At 30.9% G+C, this 26,419-nt stretch overlaps 1 protein-coding gene across 1 annotated transcript in view; it reads right to left on the bottom strand.

The window, feature by feature from the left end:
• Nucleotides 1-4,978: 4,978 nt before the first annotated feature.
• Nucleotides 4,979-26,419, bottom strand: part of sens-2 (zinc finger transcription factor senseless-2) — a 120,846-nt gene continuing 99,405 nt past the window's right edge. The window contains exon 5 of the mRNA XM_088228189.1: nt 4,979-5,341. Coding sequence (XP_088084315.1) covers nt 5,124-5,341 — 218 coding nt within the window. The 3' untranslated portion in view covers nt 4,979-5,123. The remainder of the gene's footprint in view (nt 5,342-26,419) is intronic.

The raw sequence follows: 26,419 nt of genomic DNA, 5'->3' as shown, positions 1-26,419 counted from the left end.
TTGCGTTGGTGATTCCAACGTCAAATAAAGATCCAATGGGATTTAATAGAAGTTTATATATAAAACATGTCCCAGGAGACGTCCCTGAATTAAAAGGCCTTATCAGTATTGAGGTAGCTATTCACAGTATACGGCAGCAATCTTTTCGTATTCTTCGAAGCGTCCGGCAGTCAAACATATTATTTCAACTTCTCAATCCTTTGATATTACCAGCTCGTTAATGAGTGCGATCTGATTATTAATTTTCATTTTTCTCCATATAATTTGAAGTTAACTCTTTTGATACATGATGTCACATAAGTCTACATTCTATTAGATACTAATTTCTTCACAGCACCCTATTCAAAGGGTTTTTTAGAACATTCGAGTTAGATATATTTAATGAAGTTTTCTATGTACAGTTATTTAATATCATTTTATGTTTTGGATTTTACTGAATCTTTTTTAGGTAGATGTATAACATATTATATTTATAACCATATATGTAATATGTAAGTACGTTGATTAAGGTTATTTTTTTAACGAAGAAGTTCAGTGCTACCGGAAATTATATATATAAAAAATGTTTTCTTACACTTGGTAAAAATTAGAGCATTTAATTGTGGCGCGAAGTTTCTCGAAAATATATGAAAAAATTCACAAAAAGAATTTCAAAAATGAATCTTTGAACTACGTTACAAGTTCTATCGGATCGACCGATGAAAGAGTGTTGTGATAAATATTCGGTATACGAGAAGCTTTACTAAGAGAACTTCTGGCGTGGTGGGAGGAGTTATTTCAAAATTACAAAACTAAAAAAAATCATCATATCATACGATACATAAAAGTTTTGTATTATTATTAGGTATTTAAATGAATTTGGCCTAACTTAATAGTGTATTAACAAATAAAAAATAAAAAATAAAAAATAAAAAATTAACCACTTAACTTTCTCATTATTATGGTTCTGTTTATTCTAGATTTTACTATTTTTCTTAATTTGTTTATTTTATGTATTTCATGTACATATTTGTGAAAAGGTATGTCATACTTACATTTGAATTCTAATGCATTGTGTTCGAGCAATAATTTGATTAAACAAATATATACTTACAATATTAACTTTTTTTTCTTAGACATGTTGTGAATATAAGATCTTATTACTAGTTTCTTATTTATTCCTCTCCTATCCCCCTTCCTTCTTGAATGCAAACCCATATATTACACACTTGCATTTTTTTAAAATACTTTTTATCTGTGGATTCGTTTAACTGGCTTTGCGATTGTTTAACGCATTGATTTTATATATTATAAGTTTTCAGTAATAAGATGAATGATTTCCAAATAAATGTACTGAACTCAATTAAATTGTAAACGTAAAATCACAAACAAAATGATGTATATGAAACAACATTACAAATACAAATAAATAAAACGCATATTTTTATTTGATTGGTATAGTTTATTGAGTATTCGTGTCAGATTGAAAATAAATCATTGTTATCAGTATAATACAAGGATCGTAAGAAGTTATACACACCCCTCACATCTTATCATTATTTTTCAAATTTTACAGTTATATTTTTCCACATTATACACAACAAAAATAGCTACAACAGTTTGAGGAGAATTATTTACTAAGACGAAATTGCACATAGAGACAATTAATAAAAAATGACATGGCATTATTTACAACGTGGCTAAAATATTTACATGTTTATAATACATAATAATTTAACGAAAATAAAATATATTATAAAAGATTAAATGCGGGAATGAGTTACGTTACGAAAAAGTTTTGAAGAAAACATTCTAATTAAAATAAATTAAACTCTTAACAAATCACTAGATAAATATTAATATGCACGTTTGTCTGTTTATTTGAGATTATTTATTTGCGGTTAATTGTAATGAAATTTATTGTAGAAATTAAAAAGTGCTTAACCACTGCAACAATCGTATTGAAAGTATGTAGGTACAATATGAAAATGCGTTCGAATATTTTAAGATTTAAACCCTTTATGGCCTTCAATTATGTGTGAGTGATATAAAGTTTTCTTATAAAATATTCTAGTGATTATACTAACACAAACGAAATTAATGTTTGTTTGGTTTACCGAGAGGCACTACTAATTTAGACAAACGATCGGCAACTAGTTTTGGTGGCCGTATAAATATGTCAATTATTTTTGGGGGGACGCAACCGTCGACGTCACTCGGGCTAGTGCGAGTCGAACACAACCGATTCAAAACAAATGTGCCGAAATGCAATTAAAGATATGCTGTGATGAAATAATACAACTTGAAACTACATTTTAATTAGAAACATGCCGACTACAGCACTCGTTACCCTGATCATTCTAATTTACGAAAAAAATAAAGTAAAATCCTTGATTGGTAGCCTGCATGCGTGGTCCGTTCAGAAATTGAAGAGGATCCTGCAGGGCCAGAAGGGAGCATATCGAGGGCCGGAGGCAATTACCGATCGCTGATGTAGGCCATTAAACATTCGAACGCACTTTACTCAATATGAATATATGTAGTACATGTTTATACTAATATCCTGTCTGAATTCAAAAATACATAGGTATTTTCCATTGTTTACAATTGACAAATAACTTTATTTTTTTAATGACGTGTTAATTGATTTTTTTTTACTTGGTTTTCGAATAATGAAAACAGAAATATTGACATAAAGACATATATTTTTCATCAAATGCATGCAAACACTAATAAAAAATGTATTAAAAAAAATAAAAAAACTTTATAAAAAACTAGAGGAAAGAGTTTGAACATAAAAACCAGGACAATATTTTTGTTTTATTTATTTATTTAAAATATATGCAAATATAAATGAAAAATAAATAAATTAAAATAATATTTTAATTAAATATTCCATAGAATTTTGTAAGCCAGTGTTATCAAATTAGCATAACTGTTTATATTAAGAATAAAAATACCGTCATTTTTAAATGCTAATTATATTTAATACATATGTAGGTAATAATTTATCATTGAAAATAATTTCAGGGTTAATTCAGTAAGTTCTATTTTTTGTAGTTATTATTTGGTAAATTTATTATTTAACATTTAAGTGATATTTAATGTGCATTTTTTATCTTGGATAAATAAGTGCTTTTAATGCACATGTGGATGAGTCATATAAAATCGATTAAATATTTTTATTTACCAAAACTTATTCTCATTTCAAACAAACCAATCGAAGAGACCAGAAGCTTTATGATATGTAAGAGTATGTCTTGGATAAATTTAATTATATTTCCAATAAACAATAATAATAAAAAAAAACTATTTATTTGACTAGTGACTTAACTTAAATAAACACGTAAAGGATACAAAAACAGATAAACTAATAAGAATGTAAGTAATTAAAATAATCTTTTGATATCAGGTATACTTCTTTGGCATTGGTAGGTAAATAATATGTAAATAAGTTCGTATTAATTAAAATGTACATATTTACAAAACACCTACCCAACAATCGAAAATTACATTATGCTAATTGATTAAATTCCTACAGCATAAACAATGAAATGAATGTTTTATTCTTTAGTTACCTATTTAATATGTCCATATTTTGTTTATAAAATTTTAAAGTAATATTTTTCAATCAATACAATGAATAAATAAGATAGATAAGATTCGATCTTTTGTTTTCGGCGGTAATACTTTAATAAATATTTAACAACATATTATAATTTACACTAAATACATTAAAATTGTTTTTATGAAACTTAACAATATTTAACAAATTAAATTAACTGTTTTTGGTACAATTTTTTGGTTGAATAAAATCAATATTAAAATGGAATTACATAGCGCGGAATGCAAAGGCAGGAATCAAACAATATATTTTTATCCTACATTGTATAATTGTGGCAAAAAAAACTATTTAATGCATTTACATTTCTTGTAATAATCTTTGGAATGGACAGAAAAGACAAAAGAGATCATTATGAAGTAGTAAATATAATTGCTTCTTCAAAATCACGAATGGTCGTAGTAATATTAGGTTTGAATTTCTAAAACAAAGGTACGTTTATCAATTGGGAATACATTTGAATATAATTTATTTCTTTGGTAACGTTTAAAAATTGAATAAAGACAGTTTATTAATTACTTGTTTACATTATAAATTATTGATGTATATTTTTTTTAATTTATGGCCTGTTTTGCTAAATACAACACCAACAATTTACTAAAAATATATAATATGCTCAATGTATTTCTTCAAATTCAAATTCAAAATTATCATTAATGTTTATATTTTCGTTTTGTTTGTGAATGCAAAGGCATTTGGATTTGGATTTTTAATATTGTTAACCATTCAGACGAAATAAGTTGTCATAAAGAACCTTTTTAATTAAATAAAATACTTTATAAGGTACGGGTATTCCATGTTTATAAGTGTTTTTTTTACATTTGCCTCTGCTCGTTTGCAAATGATTTTGGGCACCCGAATTTTGAAAAAAAGATAAATAAATAGTTTTTGACTTGGTATTTAAGATTCACAATATTTACTTTACAAATTAATTACCATTCATCGAGGAATGATTAAGTTACAATAATTCTAACCCACATTTACAATCCTGCCAGTCCATGAAATAATGGTATAACATTTTAAAATAAAACATGCTTAGATCCCGGCTTGTAACTTGTAATCTTCTCAGAAATGGGACTGAAGTCACAGTCTTGAAACAATCCACGGTCAAATCTCATTAAATTGTGTAAACGAGTATAACAGAGCAAAATAATACAGTCAATACTCTTCATATAATCTGTATTGAAGATAAATCAAAATCACTTGAACAGAATTCGCGTTTCAGTCATATTGCAAATACTTGCAACGTCACCGAGTCACATTTGGTCTGATTCGCAACTGTTCGACTTTTCCGCAAGGGGTTTGACTTAATTATATTTCTACTTGTCCACCGAACAGTTTGTTCGAGTCACATACATGCCTACTTGTTCACCAGAAGATCGGCCGAGTTCTTTTCTAGTTCACAAGTACCTGAATACATTCCTACTTGTCCACGAAGGGTTCGACCGAGTCACATTCTTACTTGTCTACAAGAGGTTTGACCGAGTCACATGCCTACTTGTCCGCAAGAAGTTTGGCCATGTCAGAGTGGCGTGGCTTGCGGTGGCAGGGCGCCCAAAGGCCGCAGTTCGGTGTGTTGGGTCTCCTTGTGCCGCCGCAGGTCGACCTTGCGCTGGAAGGCGCGCCCGCAGAGGTCGCAGGCGAAGGGCTTGAAGCCGGTGTGCTTGCGGGAGTGGGTGATGAGATTGGAGCTCTGACTGAAGGCTTTGCCGCACACCTGGCACTTATGGGGCTTTTCACCTGAAAAAAAGAGAAATAATATTTTAATTCTTCGATTTTTAATCTAGGTAGATATTTATGTAATATTTTATAACGACATCAGAGCAATTTTGCTTTCAAATACTGCCTGCTCAATGTTGTCGTCATGAATGCATTTTTTATTACTTATTTATTATTAATCAATAGATTTACATAAATGGTACATGGTTTTTTTCATTCTAATACAAATGTACTTTTATACATTTGGTAAATGTTATCACTGTAACTCTCGAAAAAAAGAGGCTAACTCTTGTGCTTGGAGAGTGATTTAACCTGTTATAGTTATTTATTTATTAGAATTTATTTAATTTTAAATTCACTAGTACATGAGAAAAAAACTTATAAAATTAAAAAAGAAAAACAGAAAATAATAATACATTATACGTATTAAAATAGAATGCAGTTTTTGAACGGGTTCAAAAAATTTCTTTAAATTTGCTGTGAATTTATTTATTGTCATACTAATTTTAATAGTTTATAGTTTATTTGGTTTCAACATAACATGTTTATACGGTAAAGTAATGTTATAATGATGAAAAATACTATCTACAATAGAATATAATGGATATAGAATTTGCTCAACATCAAAAAAATTATTGTAAGATTAATTGCTTTATAGAAGTGTAAAAATATTGAAACTATTCACAGAAAAAAGAAAATCATAATTAAAAAAAGTTTTGCTCCAAGAAAACTAAATAAAAAACTTAAATATTAAATGTGAAATAAAATTACATGTAAAATCTCCAGTAATCCAATTTTATGCAAGATCGAGAATAGCAAGTATATTAACGAGAAAGCCACTTATAAATGCAATAATTGTGATGTTAAAATAACAGGAAAATCGTAATAATTTTAAAGAAAAGGTAAGAATTTAGCGCTTTTGTTGTTTATAAAAAAGGTCAGAAGAGTACGAAATATCTAATCTCAGTCGACCTTTTTTACGATCACATTATAAGTCGGTTCGGCTTCCTACGGTTATCACTTTCTATGACAGTTTAGTATACGACTCTATGATATAATACGAGTATTAGTTCGTTCCCTTTATCCGTTCGTTTGTCTCGCTTCCTCCAATCTGTTTGGTCCAGTGGTACAGCTTCTGTATTCGGGTCTCGATTCCATAATCCCCAATGGACAAATAAAATTTATGGCTGATTTGACATTTCTTAGCACCGAACAAGCACTGATATTAAACTCAGAGTCGCAGTAAGAATACAGCGCGGGGTAAAAAAAATACTTTGGGAATTAAATTTCTCCATTTTTTGAGGTCCAGTGTAGTTTGCATTTTTCGCTGAAGTTTTGGGTTGAATTTCATAGTAAAATAATTTCGTATTGGGAAAATAACTGATTGAAATTTAATTATTATAACAAAAACGCAATATTAAGTTTTATTCATATTTTTTACAAGACTGTGTTTCATCGTGAATGACATCGTCAGACTGATGGGAGACTAAAAAAATATTATTTTATACATTAGTGAACGCTGGGGTTGTCAATCGTGATTTTACATAATTATGAATATAAAAAAGGTAACCGGCAACACCAATTGCCAGGCAGTTCACCATACCAATTTACCATACCGAAAAGCCAGACTTTCTCCGTTCAGCGCTGGTATTAGTTTAGGCGTGAAACGCAACGTCTCAGCCGACACTACATTTTAGTAATTTTAACTAATTTTCATTGCAACGGCTAAATTAATTCAATATTGTCCATATTTCTTATTATCATATTCAAACATCTGTTATAATTAGGTAAGCTCTAAAATGAGTAAAAAACTCCATGTTATATGCAAGTAAATCTTTCATTTGAATACACGCAATTTGAATCTTTACTCGAAAAACTTCCACTACGGTATAATTTAAGTAATGTTCATTAATTTTCTTCGTTAATACTGTAAATTTATAAAAAATGTAAATTTACTAGCGAAATAAATAAATAATAATAAATTTACTCATCTTCCTCGTATTACTAATATTTATTTGAATTTTTTTAATAGTTTATGAAAACATTGTAGAAGGTGTAACAATATTCGGGTACGGCTGTCCCAAGCGTGTCCTATATTCACCTCGGCCCTCCAATCTGGACCATCCCTGTCAAATTGAAAATCTCTAAACGTACTTCGGGGATGATAGCTCTGATATTACTAAATTACCTACTGTACCCCGTAAACGTGAGGATGACCATAGCTACTTGGTGTATCTTCAGTCATCGCCATCATCAAACCCTTATCTGCATCCGCGGTGCATAGGTCACCGCGCTGTTAAACCAAATTGCCGCGTAGTTCGATCATCCCTGACATGAAGGTAACGTAATGAGTCTTACGCTGCAGGTGCCAGTCTAGCAATGATGAAATATTGCAGATCAGAAGACCTATAAAACTTGCATTTCACGTCCACCTCAAGCGTAGTAGGCTAACGTGCTAACCGCTCGATTTCCGATTTCAGGACTTTTCCCCGAGAGCAGCATCGAGTCAAAAAAACTCATCTAGGATTCTGGTTCTATTGCACACAAACAAAATATGTTTGAATTTAATTTATAAATATTAATAAAATCTATAAATTATCGACGCAATTAAGAAAGGTCTTTTGCAGTCTTTTGCGTTAAGCATTATCGACAAAATTAAGAAAGGTCTTTTGCGATGGTTCGGTCATGTGGAGCGAATGAATGATGAAAGAACGGCTAAAAAGATTTATGATGCGAATGTGTCTGGTTGTAGAAGTCGAGGAAGGCCGAGAAAGACATGGCATGATCAAGTACAACAAATTCTTGAAAGTGGTCACGTGAAAAGTCGGAATAATCGACGTGCGTGCATGAGAAGATGTATGAATGTGAAGGAAGCAAAGGAAGTGTGCCAGGACAGAGTGGTGTGGCGTTCTATCCTCTCTGCCTACCCCTCTGGGGAAATGGCGTGATGGTTAGTTAGTTAGTTAGTTAATAAAATCTATCTTATTTTTATATTTACATTTTATTACTTTTTGACAAAGTAATATTTTACAATACGTACAAAATGGCTACGGCTTAAAATTAATTGCAACAGGGGGGATATATATATTTTGAGAAGGGAAAATTAAAGCCAGGGTATTTACAAGGCATATGACCTGATTTTGGTTGGTTAAAGTGATCATTTTACAAAATGTGTAACATTCACAATTTTGTCTATGTTTGAACATTCACATTCCCTGAACCAAGCGTTGTGAAATTTATCTGGATGAATCATTTTACCTGCTAAGTTATTTATTTTACGAAATCAGTTAAACAGTATTAAGAGTAATGATAACTGAACAAAAACTATAAAAAATTTAAAAAAACTATTTACTTTTACGATTTACCCAAATATTTAAGTTTTAGGGCCGCTTTAAACGAGTTGTTAATAACTCACTATCAGAATATGAGAATCAAGTTGTGGTAGAGTGGGTTTGAACTTTGTACCTCTGATTCATGACTTGGCAACACTAGCAACGCGATTCTATATTATATTTCGCGAAATGCAATACGACATGTACATTTTGTTTGACGAGAGATTATTTTGGAAAAGGTTAATTACCTTTTAATCGACGAAATAAACGCAAATCTACATAATGTGATGTAAGTTTGCTCAGTATACAGGCTTCATTACTCATTTCTTAACCTCTTCTGTCTGGACTTGGGCCTGTGGGGTGAGGAGGGGGGTAGTGGGTGGGGGAAGCAATTTATTTCTGTCGTGCCATTGGTGCACTGATTTGGTCTCCGCCCCTCCCGCGGGGTGCCGGTCACCATGGCAACCAGCCCCCCCTCCTACCTCCCTCGTGGTGCTTCAGCATACCACCCCCGATGAGAGGGTACGCTGGGTGAAGTGGTTAAAGGGATGACTATAGAATTTTGAGTCCAAGATCATTGGGTACCTATTACTTTAACATGGTTCAGTTTTAATTTAATAATTTATATTTTTCATTAAGTTTTTCTTATGACATTTTTTGGAGGAACTGTATTTTAATTGTTAAAATAAAAACACTGTATTTCCTTAAATTCAATTAAATATATTTCACGAATAACCGGGTTTTGTCGATACTGACATCGTCAGATTTCGGTTATGATTTAATATTTATTGATCGTAAAAATAATACCATGTTGAATTTCATTATACAAAATAAACTAAAGAGAACGTGTAACAGCATCCCCCTTTTCGTACCAGATGGTGCATAGGACATAACATTGGAACACCAAATGCGGCGTACCTTGATCATCCGTTACACAATGGTAGTGAGATCAGTTTAACGCATTAGGGAAAAATTTCAGTGATTCATCATCATCATTCCCTTTCCGCACCCGCACCGCATAATGGTGCATAGAGCCCAGCATTGGTACACCAGTTGCAGCGTATCTTCATATTTTTTTGTTGCGTGAAGGTAAGATGATTAGTCTCACGCTTCGGGTATAAGTCCTGGGCCAATGAAATATTCTAGTCTAAAATCACCCTTCTAAACAAATATTTCATATCAACCATGTCGCGAATCGAACCCGAGATCTCTTGCATAGTAGTTAAACGCGCTGACCATTACACCACGAGACCGACAAAAATCCTAGTGATTAACCACCTTTAAAATAAATATTTCACTTTGACCCGACAAGAAATCGAAACCGGGACGTCAAGCATGGTAGGCTAATGCGCCAACTCCTTTTTCAGGATTTTTACTTGAGAGTAGCCATTGAGTCGAAAACACTCGTCTAGGGTTCTGGTTCTTTTTCACACACAGAACTGTATTCTTCATCCACCCGGACACAGATAAAACGTGTAACAAGTATTTATGTATTTTTTCGTACGTAATCAAAGTATTTCAAAAATAAATTTCACAAACTGGGTCTAGAATTTCCACCGTTTATGCGCTCTGTAGCTGCATGACGTATTCTAATCTAGCTTTAAAACGATTTGTTAAAACACTTCAAACATGTATTAATTATTTAAGTTAACATTAACTTTGAAGTCAAACATTTTAACTAATGTTAGTTAATATAAGTATATAGCCACACACCGACTTTTCACGTCAGCGGGTTTCAAAACATACCCATCTCTTCGTCAGGACACTTATGACACTTACATGCAAATACTAAAATACAAATAAGAGTCGCAATGGTGATTGCATTCCCCTATAACTGCATGTATTTTTTCATTAATGCTACATACACTACGGTGAAGGTGAAAGTGTATTTTAGTACTGGCATGTTAGTGTAGTGTGAGTCCTGACGAAGAGACGGGTGCGTCTTGAAACCGGTAAACATAAAAAGTGAGTAAGTGTTTATATCCTAATGTTTACTAACATTACTTAAAGCATGATTTACAAATTACGGGTTGTAAAACAAATATTATGATTGGTTAAAATACATAAAATGTATAGCATTCTAAAAAAATATAAAACGCCGTATGAAAAAAGGTGTGTAACATTAAGTTTTGATTTAATCAAACTTACAAATTTGTTAATGTCTAAAAAAAAAGATTCCATGTTCTATATAATATTTTATGATGATGATGAATCCCAAATTTAAATAATATTATTAATTTAAGTTTATAACCAAGTTTTTATATTTTCCCTTTTTTAGCTGAGCAAGGCTTCAAAGAAATTTTCAAGCTTTGGAGGAGGTTAGTTACAGATAGCAATTTGTTTCTAAATTGAAAATCAAAGCGTAGCCTCCAGACACAGCCAGCCGCGGGATGTCGAGAATATTAAAATGAAAAAAAAATAGCTCTAAAGGTTTAAACCCAACAATCATTTAAATATATTTGAAATAGTATCCTGTGATATCCACGATTTATTTCAATTCAATGATTTTTTTTATACCATACCACAAATAACAATTTAAACTGGACCTGGCCCGTGTGGTGTTTAAAATCAAATTTGATACATTTTCAAATTAACCCTCTAATTTTGTCCTTCACGTACAAATATAATACACTTACATAAACGTACAACATTCCCGTTAAGTAAGGCATTTTACTGGTCTTTTCAATTCATACTTTAATAAAACTTTCAAGTTTTTTTCACTTAAAACGAGTTTCTTGGAACAGAAAGGGGATAACATTGTCCTAAAGGGAATGTGGAAGTCAAGGCATTTACAGGGCTTATTACCTGTTATTGGTTGGTTTAAGTGACAGCTTCACACACTGCGTAACATTCGTCATTCTGCCTATCTTTAAACAATTATATTTCGTCAACTCTTCCGTTTGTTGGCTATTGTGAAGTAAAAGCGCTTCTAATAACTCTCTAGGGAGGATATTTAGAAGCTCTTTTACTTCCATCAGAAATCCAGCCTGTGTACAAACATTTAAACAAACTTATCATTAAAAAAAATTTAAAATTTCATTTGAATTTACAATTTTGAAACAATCAGTGACATCTCAGATATTGGATAAGCATTACACGCTTTTTTTTAGTTTCCATAGAAAAAAATAATATGTGTGTTATGAGTCGTGTATAAATAATAAAATTCACAAGTGACCCTAAAATCGATGATTTTTTTTAATAATAAAAAATATTAAGTAATTAACACAGTTTTAGATTTAATTAAAGCAAGCGACGTATTAAATATATCAAAAAGATGCTTAAATTGATGGGCATTTAGGTGAAATCGATTTTACGTAGAGAACTGAGCATATGTTTTTTGTTATCAAGACGTTAAAGCTGCAATATTTCATTGTTTACGGTCTGGTCTCTAGGTGCCAGCATCTAAAGCGTAAGACTACTCACCTTACTTTTTTTAACAGATGATTGAAAAACGCTGCATTTGTTTAACAAGTGTTATATACTGCCCTATGCATCACTGTGTGTGCTGAAATGGAAATGATTATAATGACTACGAGAACCTAATGCTCCCATCAATCTTTGTTTTTTTAAGTACCTAATTATTAAGGCAAAGGGTAAAAATTCACAGTTGGTACCCACGGGCTTTTCAGAATTATATCTTGTGTAAACTTGAGTTTCAAAAATATTGAAAATTATATTTAACGTAATGCTTTCTAATAAGTTCCTATTATGTGTTATTAAACTCTAAATTAATATTGGTTTTTGATTTTTAAAAAACACGTAAAAAACTTAAATGTAAATTTCATAATTCTGGTATATGAGCGAAATAAAAACTTTTTCATAAACTACATTTCTCATGAAGTAGGTTCTCCGCAGTTAAACATTTTATATCAGTATTTGAATTTGTACAGCAATTTACATCAAGTTAGTTTGCACAAAGTTACGCGATTGTCTATTCAATTCAGTGCAGTAAAGGAAGAACACTGATCTCAATTTCCTTTGAAAGTGGAAGATAAGTTTTGTAATGACAGAGACGAGTTTAAAGCTGAACCTCCGGTTAGTGGTTACAGGGATAACGAATTTATATTTCGTTAGTTCTTCTATAAATATTATGAAACATTACACTTTTTAATTTTTTTTTATTTATTTATTTGGAAGTTCAACAAGAATACATAAAATACATACAATTTATAAGTAAGCATTACTAACATTCTTTATAATATATATTCTTAATTATAGAACTCCACCATCTTTCATAAATTATATAAAATAAGTGTGTAAAATCAATTTGAGTAATAATAAAGATTAAGTTTAGTGAAAGATAAGAATAAAGATTGAGTTAAAGAAATAAAATTGAGTTGAACATAAGAAACTACTTTTTTTTTAAGAAAAGAAAAGAGAAAATAAAAATATATAAGATGCAATAAAATATACTAAAGTTACTTTACATACACAAAAATAAAGATTAGGCATTTGATTTAAGACACATAGTAACATTTTTTTACAATCATTTGCTCTATCATGATAAATGTCAATGTTAACTTTTTTTTCTATTTTGTTATAGAGTCTTAATATACTTGCAAGAGGGTTAAAATGTGCCGAATTGTTTGTAATTGGAAGAAAAAATGTATTAGGTGATCTTAGACGCCTACGGAGAACGTACAATGACACGTTTTCAACACAAAACACTGAATAAACATTATTGTGAATTATATTATACAAGTACATCATATCTTTAATTTGTCTCCAAGTTTCTTGCTTTTCAATTTTAAAATACTCCAAGCGCTCTTCATAACATTAAAGTATTCTGCCCATGTTACACTTAAATGACAAAGAACGAAGGATTTTTTTCTGTACAGTTTCAATTATATTTTTATAAATTACCTAATGAGGTGACCAAACAATACTTCCGAATTCCAACTTGCTACGTACAAGAGAATAATACAAACAAATTATTGATGCTGCATTTTTAAATAGCTTGTACACTTGTTTACACTTTTCGTTCAATTAGTATAAATGATGATTTTCCAAGTCGATTAATCTCGATAGATTCTATGTAGATATATATGATCCAATGATTAAAATAACAACAAAAGCTTAAGTATATTTAAGGTTTTTGAATTTTAATAATTTATTTGAAATGTTGAACATAAATGCATAATGTCAACAATCTTACATAATATAAAATATATACATAAGATATATGATATTTGAATCAGATTGTGGTCTCGTGTACTTACGGATCAGTGGTCTGAGGATCGACTCCCACTCTACCTTGACACTAAAAAGTATGTAGCATTTTAATTAAAGATGATAAAAAACAATAAATTTTACAGTAAATTTAATGTCCGGAAGTATCTATGACAAATAGGTACTGTACAACAAAAATACTAGATATTTTTTAAAAAGAAATTAAGCTGTTCAGAATATGAATGTTTATGATGTGTTATCGGCTTTAATATTCTTAGCATGCATGCATGTAATTCCACACGTGAATTTGGAAGTCAACTATATATAGGCAGAACGGTGAATGTTACACAATGTGCAAAGTGATCATTGAACCTAGCCGATGATAAAACATAAGCTCTGTAAATGCTTAGACTTCTATATTCTCAACAGCTCTACCGCTGTCGAACAAATGTTTAATGTTGATATCAATTCCTTAAGGGATCCAGAATCAGTTCAAAAATATTTGGACACACCCAGAATATGCGTTACTATACAAAATGCATTGTTCAAAAAATATTAAGAGCAATTTTTTGATCCGAATCAACACAAAAATTTTCTATGAACAATTTCTTTAATAAATCGAGCGTAACTCATTCTTGTTATAATAATAAAAATACTGTATTTAGTTTTTTCCACTTTCACCAAAACCGGGTTTGATCGCGACCGACATCGTCATAATGGTCTGACCATTTTTAACATGAATAAATTGTAGTTCCACCAAGAAATGTCAGTAGAATATTTCAATCATTTTAATAAGTATAGTATTTAACATTTGGTGTAATTAAAAACAACTTTTATGGAATATAAACAAACAAAAATTACGTGTTTTGTTAGTCTGTCAGTACATTATTTCGAGTTGTATCAGAACGAGGCGAGGGTCAGAGAGTTGTATCCTCATTGGGTGATGAGGATAAGTGAGGTGGGGGAGGGAGAAGGAAAAACGTTAACGCTTCGATGATTTCACGTCTACCGAGCAGCGGTTCGGGTAGGTGAAGGGTAGGGGAGTGGGAGGGACATAGGAGGGGGTAAAAGGATTTTCAGACCGCGTTTAGCACATCGGCAAGATTTCCACAGATTCGTACTTGAGGCTGAATAATTACTATGATTTGTTAAGAAATTTCCTTAAACAGAGTTTAAATTTGATGTTCTACTATATATACTATTGTTTTACTTATGCAAACGTCATTGTACATTTTATGCTTTATTTATTCTGCTAGTGGCTCAGTAGTTAGTTCGTTTCTTTACCGAACGTGGGGTTCATAATTCAAAATATCTCGCACCCCCAGAAGTTTTTTGAATTATTTTTTAAATGGGAGTGGCTTGTTTTTTGCCTCGCTTATTATGTACCAGGCTTATATTCACCGCAATAGGCATGTTCTTTCTAATTGCACTAACTATTCTGTGAAGATCTGGTGGGGTAGTCGGCTGTGGCCTTGTTAAGGAACTATTCCCCCAAAAATCCCAGAAGTACCTTTAAGTAAATTTGGCTGTTTTGAGTTATAAATACTGTTTGACCACATTTTTTTTCTTAGAAGAATACTCACGTAACTATGTAATTTTTACTGAGCGTTTAATACCACAAACTTCAATATTCTTTGAAATCAATTGCATAAAATATCGAGAATAATGCAGTAATTTTGACGCAACAGTGTCCTTCTCATATTTTAACAGTCAAAAGAGCAAGTACTACAAAAATACTGGCCATTATGATGCCAATGTACATTTAGTTACGAGCATCAATATTTTTTTTTTAATATTGTTTTTACTCCTCTACTTCTGGGGGTACGATTTATAAATAAACGAAATTAGGTTTGTGATATTTTTATAGTTCGTATTCTCAAAAGTAGATACAGGTATTATTTTTCTTGTTTTACCTTTTCTTATTAATTGTTACATTCTCCATTCTACAAAAGTCCAACCTTTTAATTCTTGTGGACCCTAACCCAAATCAGTTGTAGCATTCATTGGTGTTTTGTTTCATAAATATAAGTAATATGGTCAACACTTCAGACGGCAATCAATAAAGCATTTTTAAATACAATAAGAACACTAATTGAGAAAATGTTTCAAGCATAATTTGTTAGGAATTAAAATCGGGACCTCATGCATGGTAGACAAACATCTACCGCGAGGCGGATTATATATTGAACGAAAACAAAATCATGATATTTATATAGATACATAGTGTATAAAGTGATCACTAAAACTAGCTAATAGCATAACATTAGCCCCGAAAACGCCTAAGTATCCATAATTATTTCTTTTTCAAATGATTTTAGCGTTTTTTTTGCATATTTGATTAAGAAAATAGGATTTTATAAACATAACACTTCTTAATTTATTTTTAAATTTATTAATGGTACTCATACAAATAAATAGATGTCTACATAATTTAAAATTATATGCCTGGTATGTTTATTTTCAGGAGTTATATAAACTCATTCTTGGACGAAAATACGAAAATAAAGAGTTTAAAAAATCAATAAAAAAAAACAGAATACTAAAATAAAAATAGGAAAAAAAATATCTAGCAATTTTATGAAGAGTAAACGTGAAAATTAAAAGTAAGAACTATTCTTTACACAAACGTAGTCCCGTTTTTTCTCCCTGGATTATGGCACTAGATCAATGATTTGACAGAGGAGCTAGGATCATCCGAAAACCCAAAAAGGCGGCCAGTTTTAACTGTCGTCTTCGGATGTACGATATACATATACGATAAATAATTTTGAAAAATGAGAAATGTACCGACACAGAAAAAAAATATTTTAATACTTTTTCTAAAAAAAATATTCAAATCGGTTCAGTTTTGGGGTGCGGAAAACGGGACAGAGAAACGTCGATATCAGTCCGTCGCGTCGTGCGGTTGTCTTTGTTGCGCTGAATCGGGCATCTGCGACAGAGTGACAGAAAGACAATGTTCCATTCGTCATAATTCGTACCTACTTAAAATTCTGCCCTTGCATACAGACCTCGCTTGCTCTACATTCAGGCATCTTCTCATGCCCGCACGCCGATTATTATGGAATTCAACACGTTAATTCTCAAAATATGGAACTTTGCTTAAATGCATATTTTCGAAATGCGTTTATTGTGCTCATTAATTTTGAAATGTAAAAAAAATACGCGTTTCTATGTCAAAGAAGTGTTTCAGATTCTTTTAGAGATTTCAGTACCTGCCAACAAAAGATTTAAAAGTTTTTAAAAGTTTTTTCCCGCTGTATTAAGATTGAAATCGCTAAAAATGCAGAATGAAGATAAATTGCCGACGATTTGGGTGTCAGGAGGAGTTCCAATCAGTTAAAGAACCCATCACCGGAATGAAATAATGCATCCCTTTACTGAACTTCCTTTGAGGAGTTCAAGAGTTGGGAAGGGCGGGGAGAGACGCGGAGGGAGGAACGAGAGAAAATTACTTCAATGCAGGTATGACAAACTCTGGTCTTGATTTCGAAATTTGAATTTTTAAGATTGATAGATATCTAAAGAGAAACGAAAAATTTCATTATATAGACGATATTTTGTCAAGAAAATAATCAACTTTATTTGTAATTTTAAATCTTTGTTAAAAATTTCAATTGATTAAAGAGAATCTAACAGGAAACGAAGACAATTGAGAAATTAAAAAAAATCCTGTGGTCCAATAAAAATTTTAATATTAGAACTAAGTTGGATAAAAAAGTCATTATTAAGAAAATATGCCGGTAGTTAAAATTACCTACCTACGTATTGTTTTCAAACTTGGAAATAATTTAAAATTTCCTTCTGAACTCTGATTAAAACGTAGCAACTTTACCGTGGGTAACAATATCCTTTTCTACGGCAATGAGGTACTTACTATCTTTGCGAGTGAATGTGATTTCTGAATATCGCGACCGCCGCGCGATCACTTAAGGGGGTTCTCTGGTTTGATGGGTTACAAAAAATCGTTTTTTTTGTTGCATAAATTGTTTCCTTAATATGTCTAGAATATGTAGGTAAACTTAATTTTTAAAATTCAAAGCCATTATAAAGAAACAGCAGTTAGAAGAGGCCGGTATTCGGAGCGCTGGTATGAGTTGTAACTGTACTTGAAACTTCAAACGTGTTTTTCTCAATACTATGTTTTTTAATCTTTCCTCAATCATATCTCGGGGACGGCTTGGCTGATGCACTTCAACTTTATAGGGTCGACTAAGTATATATAGACGCACAGAATGATCTTTTATCGCCTTAAAAATAAAAATATTTGATTTTTTTTTTAAACAAAAAGCTGACAAAAAATACATGAAAGTCGAAATTTTTTGTTCCGAAGTCTGTCAAAAATCCAATTTTCTAATTTTTCTTTCCATAATAGTCCATTCCTAGGATATAAGATAAGACTTACATATTAAAACACCGTTAATTTTTTTAGTTTCAAATAAGCCAATCAGCTGATTTTGTGGAGGGAGTGAGCGTTCATTTTTTCAACGGAGGTGTCTTCAGAGAGTTTTAACTTTGGTTTTAATTAATATTTTTAGCTAAAAATTTATGTGTATACTATTGAAATACTTATAAATAAATGATAAAAACTCCAAAGTTCTATCTCTTCATTGGTTCTCACAAAAAATCCAAAAAAATGCTTAAAAATCCGACCGTCAAACCAGAGAACCCCCCGCCTTAAGACATTTGAATGATCGCAATTGTTATTTTGGATCCTCTTACCGCACAACCACTACTACACTACTACTACCGCACAGTCACTACTACACTACTACTACCGCAGAATCACTACTACACTACTACTACCGCACAATCACTACTACACTACTACTACCGCACAATCACTACTACACTACTTCTACTACCATAATCACTTATAAGTTATTTAGTTAAACAAAATCGTGTCTATTCAAGTGCAAGTCTCACTCACCATCCTAGCGAGCTTACCGCGAGAATAAGTAGATAATAAGGTGACGGCGGACCTGACTATGAGGTGTCTGTTTTGTATTAAAGTTTAGAGCATATTATTAATAACGCAATTTGCGAATCGGCATGTATTAATCAATGTGATTGGCCTTCTTGTTTATTCCAAATAGTATATTTTAGGCATTTGATAATTTTGTATTTATGTTTGATTATTAATTATAAATCGGTATCTATCATAAAATTTACAAAAAAAAAATTATTGGGGTAAAATACAAAAGTATAAATTTCAATTAATTTCATCAAACGACATCAAAGGAAGAACATTACAAACAACGAATTATGAAAAAAAGAATTTTAAAACAGAACATCCTATAACGAAATTAAATATCCTCCGCATTTAAAAATTAACGGAAAGCCTACCATAAAATCACAAAGATTTTGTTACATGTTATTTTGATTTCGCTTTGGCTTCCAGTAAAAGGTTGCGGAACCTTTAGCACAATGGTGTGGGGTGTGCCGGTGGCCCGAGTTCCAAGGGCGGGGGTTCAGTTCCGGGTTGGGCGGCGTGGGAGAGCGGCTGGCTGTGCCGAGGAGGGTGTAATCTGGAAACAGCTGCTCCGTGAAATCACCACGTAGTCTTAAACTCACCCACCATTCCGCGTTTTTCAAAGATAACCTTTGATCTCGACGATTATATCGATACTGGTGAAAGGGAGAAAGATTTTACGAATAAGTATCGAAAATGAAACACAATGCATGCGTAATATAATATGTGTAAAATTTTTACTCAAAAGGCTATTATGAAAACGTATTTTTTCAAATACGGACATTATTAAATTATGTACTTGAATTGTAAATAGATTAATGAATACTCGAAAATTAAGGGATTACAAGGTTAGAAATAAGCTACTAAAATGTAAAAATAAACACTAAATGACATAATTTAATAATATGTATGATTTTTATTTAGAAATGTCGCGGGTCTGTCTTTAAACCGTATTTAAAAAAAAATTATTATTTCATTGTCGACTGTTTGTTTCTTTAAAATAAATAAATAAATACATAAAAAATCTTTCATGAAATGACAGTTTGTCTAATTGTAAAATCTAGGTTTGAATATTTAAGTTAACAGGTAAAAAATTACACTGACAACATTAAAAATAAAGGTTAACTCAAAATTCGATTGGAAAAAAAAATCAAAACTGGGAGCCGTAAAAGTATATAATAAACTTCCAAAAACAATAAAAGAAGTCTATGAGGAAGTTCAGTAGTTATTATTTTTTTTTTTATTTGTTAATAGACTATCAAACTAAGCCAAAAATTTATTTTTCAATTTTTATGCATCGTATTATACGCTACGATTTTTTTAAAGTTGTATTTCTAAAATAACTCCGCGTGTGACGTCAGAGGTTCTTTTCGGTTATTCTCGATCAGTTATTCCCATTGCTTCATCCACGGCAAGCAAACCGGAAGTCTTCGATAACTCTAGTGCTTGCGGGGGTGACGGGCGGGGCGGGCGTATTAGTTTCATTTACGAGTTGATCATGTCACGACACGCGTTATTTGTGCATTATTACATCACATTATTTCACTAGTAGTCCTCATTAGTAAAAAATATTTGTTTATTGTACATCATCGCACCATTCAATAAAAAATCACCCATTTAGGAATATTATGAAAATTTATAAGGAAAAGAGAGCAATCGTTTTCTAACAAATGCTAGAAAAATAGTTTTAATTCATCACTATTTACCACTGATAGATTTAAAGCTAATATTTTGCTCAGTACTAATATTTTGTGATTAAAATAAATGCATTTTTTAGTAAAATGTGCGTTTTTTTTTCATGATTTAGTATTCATGGAGTATTTTAAAAAGTAGCTGAATAGGCAGAATACTGAATAGTAACCAAATATTTGTGTCAACTCTTTTATATATTTGGATTTTTATATTTACGCAATTAATTTGTATATTTTAGATGAAAATTGGTATTGACACATAGACTAAAGAAATGTAGGTAATACATAAGAATGAGTAAGTATTGTCGATTATAAAACTACCCTCAAAGAAACGTAATATCCTATAATAATTAGTTTTAAAAAATGAGTACAAATAATATTTAAATCATAGTGATATAGTATCATATACTGAATTCTTATAAAAAATGTCCAACACATTTATGCGTTGAAATTGACTAAACACTCAAAGGTTTTTTTATCATTACCGCAATTTTCTGGAATAAATCAAAACGAAACGATAGACCAAACATGTAATTATTGAGCTAAAAATAAAAAGCCGTGCCTCGAAGGAAAGCTCTCTCTCGACTTGGAAAGTTCAAGTCGAAAGTTCCGTCGATTTATGTGTAATTTACGATAACCACTTTGTGGAATATATAAAGCGGATTTAGTATTCAGTCTCGAAGTTTAGAACTGAGGGCTGAGGGTGTTCGTTTAACGCTACCCTTAAAACTGTTAAGTATAGGAACAAGAGATTTTACCCACAAAAAATATTATGTTCACTTTGAAAACTTATTTCAACACACTTTAACAGCGTAAAATGGAGATTTATGTTATTTTACCGTAAACTTCACAGAGAAATCTTAATTTTTGATAATAAATGTATAAAATGAACCTAAAAAATTACCCAATGAAGCCACTTTTTTATTAAAAAAAATTTTAATTACGTATATTTACAAATAAATATTTTATTTGTTTTTTATACTACTCACTAAGCCAATGTATATGGATTATCGGTGAAAATCTATAACATAAAAACGTATAATTACACTAAATAATTACTATAGTTAAAACGTATAATTATTATAGTAGTACTGTGCTAATTTACAACAATTCTAGTAATATATATGTATGATTTATTATTTCCCGTATTTTATTGCATTCATAAACAAAATGTAACACATAAATGAAACAAAAAAAGTTTTAATAAATTATTTATATTAACTATGCATATTATGACATAATGATACACTAGTTATATATTTTATCAGTTTACTTTTATACATTGCCATATCCATTATCGTAACTAAAACGTACTAATAAATTACCGTTTTTAAAAATGTTTTGTAATTATTGCTTCAATTAATTTTTCATCTTGTTTTGTTTGTTTTATTTTAATTTGAGTAATTTTTCATAAATCACATACGATTTCAAAATACTTTAAGCAATACAAATGATAGGAGAAAGGTGTACATAATGACTTAGGGGGGTAAAACAACAGTGGCTATATCTCATAAATTAAACTCTTGGTCATGTTTGAACCTGCACGAAATCGAGCATTGATATGACCCATAAATAGTCACCGAAATTTAGTAAGCTTGTGGCAACTAAACAGAAAAAAAGCGAAGATATTTGGTTTTTTTTTGTGAAATCAATCAATATTTTTATCAATCGGATACCAAAGCTATTATATTGTACATTCAATTATTTTTCTTTAATACCAACTGAAAGGATCGTTTGTGTTATTGTAATATTCATGTAAAATTATAATTTAATTAAATAAAAGCTCATGTAGTGGGGTTAAACGACATATGTACGGATAGATTTTATTATATTTTTTCAGAAGAATAATAAATTACTCCTTGCAATTTTGAGCCCAAAACCACTAGGCAAGAATGAAATGCGTAATCAAAGAACTAGGCAGTTATTGCTAATTACTGTATTAAAATACCCTAAGCATCATCGTCAAGATTTAATACCATTGACTTGGGGGCCATTCCAGTTGGAATTTTTTTCTCAGCAAAGTAAAGGAAATATATCAGAGGTTTAAAATATAGGTATTATAACACATCTCAAAAATAAAAAAAACTAATGGTATGTACGAAATTGATGAACATATATTCTAGAAGATCCACTACTTTAAGGCTATAAAAATGACTGCTTATGCATTATTGTAATGAGTTGTATACGAAATATAAGCTGGTAGAGGCATGGTTGTAATGTATGAAGTGTGAAAACTAGGCTCATGCAGAACGTGCTGGTTTAAACGGCATAATTGCCTTCAAAATTTGATTGTGCTTGCTTTAAAATTTATAATGTTATGATTTCAAAGATTTTTTTTTAATTTCTTTAAAAATAATGTTTCATTATTGAAATGATTATTCATTCCATCAAAAAATATATCGTTGGTATGTCATTTTGTACACCCACTTTGAATTTTTTTTATTTGAAATTTTTGCGTATTTCCCAATAATTACAAAAGTTGCTTACATATTAAAAACAATGAAAATTTAAAAGAAAAAAGTTTTTTCTTCAAATATATATTATAAAAAAATTGCACATTTTTTGTGCTACAAAAAATCTATGTAATTTTGTGGACTTTTCCTCTAAAAACAGGTATTTATTATTTTTAACCCTCTTCATACACTGTAATATAGTAATATTTTCATGTTCTGCTATGAATTCTACAGAAGAAAACAACAAAATATTGAAAACACGTGTTTTATATTAAACAATAAAATAAGTAACAGATGTCTAGAGGACAAAAAACAAAGCCGCTTTGAATTTGATTTTAATTAAATCAATTAATTTTAGTTACCTTTATGATATATTTTATTTATAAAACTTCTGTCGTCCTGCGTGTCTGTAATACACATAAACACTGGTTTTATCCTCTACGGTAAGCCTTGATTGGCAATAAAAAATCAGTAAGAATTCTTCCTTGATGGTCGACCGCCATTACTGGGTTTGATTTCACAAAGGAACCCCTCCTCCCGCGAGTAGGCGTGGCCCTCTCCTACGGGGAGATACGAATAGGTACTATCTCTACGGAAAATCTGCTAAAGTAACGTAGGTACTACGCTGATAATCGTATTTATTATAGTATATCACAGGTACCCGTAGTCAGGTGAATTTGAGACAGGCAGTACTTATGTGTGTAAATAACGATATGAATAGAAAACAAAGTCAAATGAAAATAATTAGTTTTGGAATGGTGAAATAACTAGTCATTTTGAATAGGAGACATTTCATTTGAAGGGCTCAGTCTTATTTGAAGTTCCTTATTCAGTGCATTTTGTTAGACGACTAAATCCCCCCTAAAATACAGATTGCATTATTTAGGAATCACTTGGATAGTTTTAAACAAATTGGAAGGAAATCCAGCCAGTCTGCAAGCATTTGGACATACTCAAACATTGTCGAATTAATTACCTGGTAAAAGAAGAAGTATATAAAAATTGGAAAATTATTTTCAAGCGTTGCCTAGTAGGTGATTTGGTTCAGCCGGATGAATCTCACCCACGTGGTAAAGGTTTCGGCTCTTTTACTTCACCAGAGTCAACAGATGGAAATGTGGATGTTCAAACATGGGCAGAATGGTGAATGTTAAACAGTGTGTAAAGTGGCAACTTAAACCAGCAAATGACAGGTCATAAACCCTGTAAATGCCTAGACTTCCATATTCCCTTTTCAAAAATGTTTTCCCCCTCTGTTAAAATTAATTTAAATTAGATGTACTTACTTGCATACCTAAGAGTAAAGTCGTTGACATTATGCTGAATACATTATAGGTCAATATTATACTAAGGTTGTTTTGATAATTAAAGTATTTTCGGAAGTTAAATTAGTTACCTGGTAGAAAGGTATTGACAGCTAAACAAACCTTCCACAAAAACCAATATTCTTGTTCAATGTTCCAATTTATTTCTAGGACCTAAATCCTTTAATTGTCTGCTAAAGAATGTTTAAGACATATCAAAATACTCCAAATACAAGCAGAACAAAAAAAATGAATGAAAATGCAATAAACCTAGAAATTAAAGTCAGTATATAATACAAGCTACCTACACTTAGTTGAAATTTGTAATATATTTTAATTTTAATCCAATTATTTATTGTATGTTTACGTAAAAAGTCTATTAAAAAACTATTCTCTGTGTAAAAATAAATAAATCAAACTAACCTAAAATATCGTGAAATGTCTTTCTTGGCTTTCCCAGGGAGGAATACATTGTAAATTCAATTATTTAATGTGTTCTTGTGAAGTATCAAAAAAATAAATAAAATCTCGAAAAATAGAACACGCAGAAGTAATACTGATTTCCTGTAAGAATACTATGTAAGTTGTAACTGCTTTATAAAATGACATTGTAAGCAGGTACCGACTTCTATAATTACCTTGTCGGTAGGTACTGACTTCTAAACTTACCTTGTATCTTAAGTAGGTAGCGACTAGCGACTACTGACGTAACTCGGTAGGCTTCTATAGGAGTAGGCGTGTAATATCCAGTAAGGTTACGCGGCGCCGTAGGTAATAACCGTAAATCGTATTAAATGTTGAGAACGGCAGCAATCTGCCGCGCGATGCGGATTTGGGTCCGGAACGGAGAAAGCTATTCGCCTGTTAATAAATAGAAAATCCGGGACATGCCGAGGAAAGGAAGTCCTTTAAATACCGTAGAATTCTCGTAAGAAAATATTTATATATTTACTTCGTTCAGAACCTTTGCTAGAAATATTGCAATATGGAAGAATTAATACCAACATGAAAAGCATATAAGATAACACACATAACCGCAAAAGCAAAATTAACGATCAATAAAATAAAGATTTAAGATAAAATAGTAGCATCAAATTTAAAAAATGTATTTACTGTGAAACAATTGTACTGCACATTAGTAAGAAGAAGACTTAAATACAATTCTTCGGTTTGGTCACCGTATTATGAAATTCATTCTCATGATATTGAAAGGGTAGAAAATAAATTTTTGCGTTTTATAAATTATAAATTAAAAATACCTGTAGATGCTTTAAATTATGATTTTCTAAGAAGTGAAATGAGATTACTTTAATTGTCAGACCGAAGAGTTATAGCTAATTTGTTATTCTTATTTAAAATAATGAAATCAATAATTGACAGCCCCGCTCTACTTGAACTAATTCGAATTTGAATACCAGGGCCTCGATCATGATGGGAAAATAATATTTATCTTCCATTTTATCTACAAAGTAAAATTAAGTTTTCTGTTTGAAAAATTTGATATGTTTAGATTTTTTTTCTAAACATATTCAATTAGCGGTTACCGACGAAGATACTTTTTATTTTTATACAAATATACACACTTTTGTACATAAATATCGTTATTAGTTTATACCGTCTCAGTATATACCGATGGAGATAAATGTTCATGTAGGTGCAAAAATGGTATATTGGTTTTATCGGGTTCAGGGCTCCGATTACAATGGGAAGTTATCAATTTTATCTGCGAAGTAAAATTAAGTTTTCGGAATGAAAAGCAGAATACGCATATCATTTTTTCTTCAAAGCATGTTAAATTATAGGCTACCGACGAGGATATTTAAAATTTTCATGCAAATATACTCATTTTCGCTTTCATAAAAAAAAACTGCAATAATCACCTTCTGAAAATGTCATGAAAATAAATGTCCCCTCATACATTTAGAGGTTGTGTGAGATATTAGATCTGTCTGTTTTCTGAAAAATGCATATTTGAGGTTGTACGGTCAGACAGATTAAAAAAATCGTCAAAATTCATTTTTAACAAAATTAAATGATTGATTAATTTTAACCAATTAATTAAGTTACATAAACATTGTTGGTGAATCCACCTGGTTTAAGAAAAAGTATCATAATCATTCCCTTTCCGCACTTGATGGTGCAAAGGGCACTGCATTGGCACACCAATCACAGCCTATC

Source organism: Micrasema longulum, unplaced genomic scaffold (assembly GCF_059751315.1).
Source record: "Micrasema longulum isolate JH-2025_06_02 unplaced genomic scaffold, ASM5975131v1 h1tg000045l, whole genome shotgun sequence".
In the NCBI taxonomy this organism is placed as follows: domain Eukaryota; kingdom Metazoa; phylum Arthropoda; class Insecta; order Trichoptera; family Brachycentridae; genus Micrasema; species Micrasema longulum.
Note: the sequence above shows the minus strand (reverse complement) of the source record. Positions and strands in the feature narration are given on the sequence as shown.